The sequence below is a fragment of the Hippocampus bargibanti genome, linkage group LG07 (assembly GCF_051943395.1).
Source record: "Hippocampus bargibanti isolate YZ-2025 linkage group LG07, ASM5194339v1, whole genome shotgun sequence".
Taxonomy (NCBI): Eukaryota; Metazoa; Chordata; class Actinopteri; order Syngnathiformes; family Syngnathidae; genus Hippocampus; species Hippocampus bargibanti.
Genome location: NC_142740.1, coordinates 27,367,700 through 27,375,971, shown reverse-complemented (window position 1 = coordinate 27,375,971; position 8,272 = coordinate 27,367,700). Strand labels below are relative to the sequence as shown.

Sequence of the window (8,272 nt, the reverse complement as noted above, 5' to 3'; positions counted from 1 at the left end):
GTGTAAACATTGCGCAGGTTTACCACAACATCTGAATTACAGTCATACCTCGGTTCTCGACCATAATCCGTTTCAGAAATCTGTTCGAAAACCGATTTGTTCAAAAACCGAAACAGCACTTTCCATTAAAATCAATGTAAAAAATTGTAATCCGTTCAAAGTCTAGAAAACAACTTTTTAACTATTTAATCGCATAAACCGGATTAAAAACCTAATAATAGAGCAGGTCATGTGTAAAATTCTATAAAAACAAACTTATTTTCACCAATTTTTAACATCAACATTAATATCTGTACATAAAAAATCTATCTTTCTGCCACGGGGCGTGTTGGCACCTATCCCTGCTGTCTTTGGGCAAACGCAGGGCACACTAACTTTTCAAACGATCATCTGCTTGCTTTAAAATCATACTATTCAGGAGATCTTAACCAAATATGTCAGCATTTTATATAGTATAGTATAAGGAAGCAGAGGTTAGTCGAGTGATGCATTCAGATGCACTCAGTTTTGTTGACAACCAAATTTCGATTGTATACCGGGGCATAAAAAATATGACATTTTTGTTTGAAAACCGAATGGGATGAGAATCGAGACGTTCGAAAACCGAGGTTTGACTGTATATTCATTCATACCTGTCAACCTTGGCTAATAGCTGCCCTTATAAATGATTCAATTCCTGTATAAAAGCTGTAGTACGCCGTACAATATTTGAAATGGTAAAAAAAAACGCTAACACAAGCAAAAAAAAAGAGACATATCGCGCATGCCCACGTTGTGCTTTCATCAATTCTATTTAAAATTGCATTGGCTGTGTAGCTCTCTGTTGTTTCTATTTGTAATTGCATTTTATTTATTGCACTCTATTTGTGATTGTATTTCATTTATTATAGTACCTATGCTTGTCTGTGACTGTAAAGTCTCCTTGAGAGCTTTGAAAGGCGGTTAAAATGTGATGTATTATTATCATCAATCCGACCATACACAGCGATAAAAAATATATAATGCGATTGAGGATTACTTTTGCTGGTATGCCGTGACAAAAATAGCGATCGGCGGCAGCATTGTCGTAGGGTACCAGCAGTTGAGATCACCTGGATTTGAGCCAAAATGGTCTTTGTTAGATCGATTCACAATTGTATCGTTTTCCCCTGTATAAAAGTTGTATTACACCATACATTATTTGAAATGATAAAAAAACGTATAGAATACGGGGGAAACGTAATAATTATGTTTGAGGAATATGAAGTAAACAGCAAAATCTACCTGTTTTTAAACGTTGTAGGGGGCGGCCATTTTGTCACTTACCGGTGACGTCTAGTTGCTCAGGTAACAACCAATCATGGCTCACCCGTTTTCTGATTCTGGTCACGTGATGCACAGTTTGGTGCTGTATTTATGTAAATCGGATTTATTCTACTCGGGTTGTCCAAGTTCTGATTTCAAAATGTGTGAGGCTAATATAAATTTTAAAATAAATATATTCTATTCAAGATGTTTTTTTTCACGAAACATATTCTATACATACTAGCATAAAACATGCATTGCTAATTGTTCAGCGAAAACGCACTGAAGTTTCGCTCAGTAACATTGGCAGCGTAAGATGGCTGCCCTCTTGAACTATAATTTTCTTCCTTTTTTATGTAGTTTTGTGTTTACATTTTGGATTTGTGGTGAAGATTTTCTATTTTAATTATTTTGTTTTCCTTTTTTAACAACTTACGTTTTGAATTCTAAATATTTTCTTGTATGTACGGATGTCAACATTGAGTTATTTGTTCTCATCCACTTGCAGGCCTCCATCTCAACCACAAGAGGCCGCAACCACCGTTTTCCATATTATCAAGCACCTAATCTCAGACTTTCGGCATTTTCAGTAGTTTACAGCCAAGGGAACGAGTTAAAAGATTCTCACGCCACTTTTACTATCTATATATACAGTATACAATATGTTCCCCCCTCCCCCAACGCTTTGCAATCCTTCGATTGCAACTGATAACCAATAATAATGCGACTGATAACCAATAATAATGGGTTAAATGACCTCTGATGTACCAAAAATCCTCATGCACGTGTAGGTGGAAGTGGTGGGAGGATAGCAGATGAGCGGCGAAAAAGAAGTGGAGGAAAAGACTGCCGGCTGAAATTGCAAATGCATAACAACAGTGGAGGAGGTAAAATTGCAGTGATGTCATCAGCTCAACGTGTGTTATGATGGCTCTGCGTCTCCTTGACTACTGTAACGTGGCAACACTGCCTCCGTGTACAACGAGGCATATTTTCCTTCATCCTCATTTTATCTCTTTGCTTACTATTCAGAGGTTCCCCTTCCTGCCCGCCATCGCCATGGATACCACAACAAGAGTAAATGAATCATCAGCGTGGTATCCCTCCTTTCGAAATGATTTGTGAGTATGGAGCAATGCTGCAGTTTTCTATCAGGTTCCTCATCACAGGGCCCCCAGGTCGTGACAGGAGCGCGATTTCTGCCGCAGGAAGCGTCCGGCGTCGCCACGTTCGCGCTGGTATCGCGGAACCAAGCTGGACAGAAAGCGCTTGGCTCGCGAGGTGATGCTCTCCCGCTGACCTCCGGTAATCATATCCTCTGGGCTTGTGCCCGGGGGCCACGGGGGTTGACCCCGGGCTAGCCGGACGACGCATTCCAGTAGCTCTAGGGTGCGGTGGTCCAGAGAGGCCGAAATCTCCAGATAGAGGCAGTTGAAGAGGGCCGCGCTGGACATGGCCTCTGAAGGGGGCGGAGCCACACACAAAAAAAATCACGATTTTAGAGATACAAACGCTCCCCAACTTACAAACGAGATACGTTCTGAACGGTTGGTCGTAAGGTGAATTTGTTCGTAAGTTGCTTCAGTGCTATCTCGCTAGCTATCTATTTGCTATCTAGCTGGCTGGCCCGCTATCTATTAGTTATATGGCTATCTGGCTGGCTGGTTAGCTATTAGCTATCTATTAGCTAGCTAGCTTTCTATCTATTTGAGTTACTTCCGAGTTGAGTGAACGCTGGCACGTGTGGCTGCCGCTGCTTACAAATAACTTATCCCGTGACTGTAAAGTGACCTCGAGAGTTTTGAAAGGCGCTTGGAAATGAAATGTATTATTATTATTATATTTTGTATGGAATGTATGTTTAAGGCTTATATAAGTATATTTGAGGTTTATATAAATACGTTTAAGGCTTGTATAAGTAACCTGTATTGGTTTGTACTGAAAAATAAACATTTAATAAAATATATGCTCTATGAAGATATGTAAAACTGGAGATAATGCTACATATGTTACGAGAAAAATGTACGTATGCACGGTTGTTCGTAACTTGAACGTTCGTAAGTAGGGGAGTGTCTGTACAAACAAGGGAAATTGTGCTCAATGAAAACAAATAACATGAAGTATAAAAAATGAAAACGTGATATGTTGCTGCTCAGTTTGTTTTTGTTATCGTCAGTCATCCTAGTTTTTTATGCTCCCCAACTTCCAAACATTGGAGTTACGAACAACGGTACATACGAACATTTTTGTAGTAAGATACGTAGTATTCTCTCCAGTTATTCATGTACATAGCATATATTTTAGTGAATGTTTATTTTTCAGTACAAACCAATGCAGGTTGCTTTTCCAAGCCTTAAACATTCTTATATAAACCTTAAACATACACAAAATATAGCACTGAATCAACTTACGAACGAATTCACCTTACGAACGGCCGTTCGGAACGTATCTCGTTTGGGAGCGTCTGTATTAAATGTCCAATGAAAAAATGAATCGACATCTATTGTACTCAGCGATTCATCATTTTAGAACCTCTGTATGATGTTCTTATTTTGTCTCTTGTCGAATCTCATACGACTGACTCGCAGCAGTGTATGCTCAGTTTGGTCTATAGCCAGGCATCACTAGTCGAACAAGCAAATACGATTTGCTCATATCATTACATCCCCTAATATATTTTAGTCACTGATCAAAACCATTTTTTAAGTACTGTATATATTTTTTCCTTTGTTTTGGATGCGCGAGAATCAGCATGACCAAAACATGTTCAATGGTGTTAGCTATTGATTGATTGATTGATTTATTTGCCTCTATTAGTCTTGCAGTGCAGAAATTTACATTTCACCCCCCATTTATTTGTAGTCTAGCACAAGTGGTCTCGGACCCTGATGTAACAGCAAGCTAGAATGTGACTCCACGGACAAGCCCGTCGCATATACACTGACCGAGGGTGGCGCTGACTAGCTAGTCACTAGATAGTGAATAGCTAGTTGCTCGCGAGTGAATAGCTAGTCGCTAGCGAGCAACTAGCTATTCACTCGCGAGCAACTAGCCAAATTTGCTACTCGATGTGATTTATTCCAGTAATTAGAGACACGGGGGGGCTTTGTAGGCATACAAATTATCCGTTGGCCTCATGGGTTTTGATTGACAGCTGACAGTTGAGTGCGGTGTGGACCCACCTACAGACATTGACTTAACACTTAAACATACATTCCATACAAAATTTAGCACTGAATCAACTTACGAACGAATTCACCTTATGAACGACCGACCGCTCGTTCGGAACGTATCTCGTTTGTAAGTTGGGGAGTGTCTGTATATTTTAAATGTCCAATGTAGCAAGGCTGCGTTGGGTACACGGTAAAAAAAAATATATTATATTTTTTTTTAGGGGGGTGTGTGCGCATTTCTGCATTGCACCACTTCTAACTAGTTTTTCACCATATAACATTGTCAAAATTAATCTTAATCTACAGCAAACCGATGAATCTAATTTAAAAAAAAATCGACATCTATTGTACCCAGCGAGTTATCATTTTCGAACCTCTGTTTGACGTTCGTATTTTGCCTCTTGTCGACTCTCATACGACTGACTCGCAGCAGCGTATGCTCCGTTTCGTCTATAGCCAGGCATCACTAGTCGAACATGCAAATACGCTATCATTACATCCCCTAATATATTTTAGTCACTGATCAAAAACATGTTTTTAAAAAAATACAGGTAACATCTGAGTTACGACCGGGTTCCGTTCCGACAAAATGGTCGTAAGTCAAACGGTCGTAAATCGAAAAGCATTCAAAATGAATATCTATACAGTAAAGTCTCGTTATATCGATATTCTCGGGAGTCGGAAGAAATATCGCTATAACCGGACTATCGATATATCCGATCCTGCGGCATGTAAATTTTCTCCTTGCGTTCATAGAAATAGTATCGTAATAAGCAGTACTATCGATATAACAGATATCGATATAACGAGACTTTACTGTATATACCAAACTCATAATGTATCTTGTTCGTAAGTTGGGGAGCGTCTATATTTTTACATTAAATGGGACTTTTGTCCTGACTAAAAAAATGAACAAAGCGCAATATGCTAGATACCACATTACTCGTTGGTCTAACCTTGAGACGTGACTTCTCGGGAACGAACCAGGTCGCTTTTGTTGCCCACGAGGATGATGGGAGTCTGCGGCTGGTTCTCTCGTAGGAGAAGGCGAAGCTGCGCCGTACGGTGGAAACTGCGCCGATCGGTTACCGAGAACACCAACACGCACACTTCGCAGCGCAACGCCGACAGGTCCTGACAACACACACACACACACACACACACACACACACACACACACACACACACACACACACACACACACACACGCACGCACGCACACACGCGCACACACACACACACACACACACACACACACACACACACACACACACACACACACACACACACACACACACACACACACACACACACACACACACACATTCATGCTTTGGATCTACTAGAGGTGACATTTTCATGCAGTCATTTCGCACATCTGTGGGTAGCCCGAGGACACACACGCTTGCACAAACACACACACACTGAGTCGTGCCTGAGGGAAAGAATGAATACCCCCAAAAAAATGGTCAATGAAAACACTGGGTGGTCACGACGCGGCCATTGTTTTGATTCATGCAGGAGAAGTGCAGCAAATAATAATAATAATAATAATAATAATAATAATAATAATAATAATAATAATAGTAATAGTAATAGTAATAGTAATAATAATAGTGATAGTGATAGTGATAGTAATAGTAATAGTACTAGTAATAGTAATAGAAATAGAAATAGAAATAGAAAAAGAAATAGTAATAATAATAATAATAACAGTAATAGTAATAGTAATAGTAATAGTAATAGTAATAATGATAGTGATAGTAATAGTAATAGCGATAGTAATAGTAATAGTAATAGTAATAGTAATAGTAATAGAAATAGAAATAGAAATAATAATAATAGTAATAATAATAGTAATAGAAAAAGAAATAGTAATAGTAATAGTAATAGTAATAGTAATAATAATAGCAATAGTAATAGTACTAATAATAATAATAGTAATAGTAATAGTAATAATAATAGTGATAGTGATAGTAATAGTACTAGTAATAGTAATAGTCATAGTGATAGTGATAGTAATAGTAATAGTAATAGTAATAGTAATAGTAATAGAAATAGAAATAGTAATAATAATAATAACAGTAATAGAAATAGAAATAATAATAATAATAGTAATAATAATAGTAATAGTAATAGAAAAAGAAATAGTAATAGTAATAGTAATAGTAATAGTAATAGTAATAATAATAGTACTAATAATAATAATAATAATAACACAACAACAACAAAAAAACAACAAAAACTACAACAACAATAACATCAATAATAATAATAATAATAATAATAATAATAATACATTACACCTTTCAAAGCTCTCAAGGACACTTTACAGTCACAGACAAGCATAGGTACCATAATAAATAAAATATGCATATATAATTATATATATATATATATAATATAATTATATATATTATAATATCATTTTTATGTTGTTTTGAATAATATCACACATACTGTAGTTCATTTTTTCATATTTCGTAGTTTCATATTTTATAAGTAACATATTATTTTGATATAATGTATTCATTTTCATGTATTAATTGTAATTAAATCTCAATTTAGCATCTTCATAGATCCTAAACGTAATGACTCGGGATAAGCGTGTAAATGGGAAAAAAAGTGTGGGCAAGCTTATCTCACATGTCTCCAGTTGTCATAGATGACGATGGTGCTTTCCTCATCATCCACAGTGACGAGACTTACGTCACCCTCTCCTGACGACAACAAAAGCAAAGATTATTCCAGAGAAGAGCAACGGGCCGACCCCGAGTAAATCAAAACAACCGTCAGAATCCACCGACGCCATCCTGTCTCCATCCCCCGCGAGGGCGAAGGCTAACGATGACTTCCCCACACCGTTCTGGCCGAGGAGGGCTATCCTCAGAGGGCCCCCGTCGGGCCTGCTCTCTGCCGCCGTCGCCGATGGTGCCACGTCATCCGGGGCCAGGCTGAAGCGGATGGGAGGCGAGGCGGAGGCCCCGCAGGCGGCGTCCGAGGACCAGTCGCAGTCGTCGTAAATGGCCTCTTCTCGCCTGAGCTGGTGCTTGAGGGGCAGCGGAGTGCTGCCCCGACGGAGGGTCGGAGTGCTGGACAGGGTCATGGGGTCACACTGGAAGGCATGTTGAAAGCCGAGAACCGTTTTTGATCATCGATGTGAGCGTTCAATCTGTACACGCCTACTCGGTCAGGCTGAATTATTTTTGGCAGCTAATAAGTCACTATATCAATATATTTACATATTTGCGTTTTTTATATTTATTTTTATAATTTTATTTGTGTTTACATTTATATTTTTATTGTTATTGTTATACTTTTTATTGTTATTGTTATTTCTATTGTTATTTTTATTGTCATTTTTATTGTCATTCTTATTTTTATGTTTATTATTTTTTTATTTTATTATGATTATTGTTATTTTTTTATTTTTACTTTCAACTGCATGTGTATTTCAAATTATATTTTAATTGTAATTGTAATTTTAAATGATAGTTTTACTTTAAATGATATTTTTATTTTAAATTATATTTGGTATTATTATTTGAATTTTTGTTTTTTTTTTAAATGACAATTTTATGTATTTATTTGTATTTATTTGTAATTATTTGTATTTGTAATTATCTGTATTTTTATTTTTATTAATATTTATTATTTGTATTTTTATTTTTATTAATATTTTTATTTATTTATTTATGTTCCATTAAATTTTAATTTTAATTTTAATTGTAATTTGAATATGAATTTGATTGATGAATTTTTATTTTCCATTATATTTTTATTTTAAATTATATTTTAATTTCGAATTATATTTT

General features: G+C 36.8%; 1 protein-coding gene across 1 annotated transcript in view; it reads right to left on the bottom strand.

The window, feature by feature from the left end:
* Window positions 1-117: 117 nt before the first annotated feature.
* LOC148896040 (GTP-binding protein REM 2-like) overlaps window positions 118-8,272 on the bottom strand; it is an 8,901-nt gene continuing 746 nt past the window's right edge. Inside the window, exons 3-6 of the mRNA XM_089000052.1 lie at window positions 7,248-7,572; window positions 7,104-7,177; window positions 5,414-5,591; window positions 118-2,743 (exon numbers count right to left, since the gene is read on the bottom strand). Of these exons, the coding sequence (XP_088856178.1) occupies window positions 2,448-2,743; window positions 5,414-5,591; window positions 7,104-7,177; window positions 7,248-7,572 (873 nt within the window). The 3' untranslated portion in view covers window positions 118-2,447. The remainder of the gene's footprint in view (window positions 2,744-5,413; window positions 5,592-7,103; window positions 7,178-7,247; window positions 7,573-8,272) is intronic.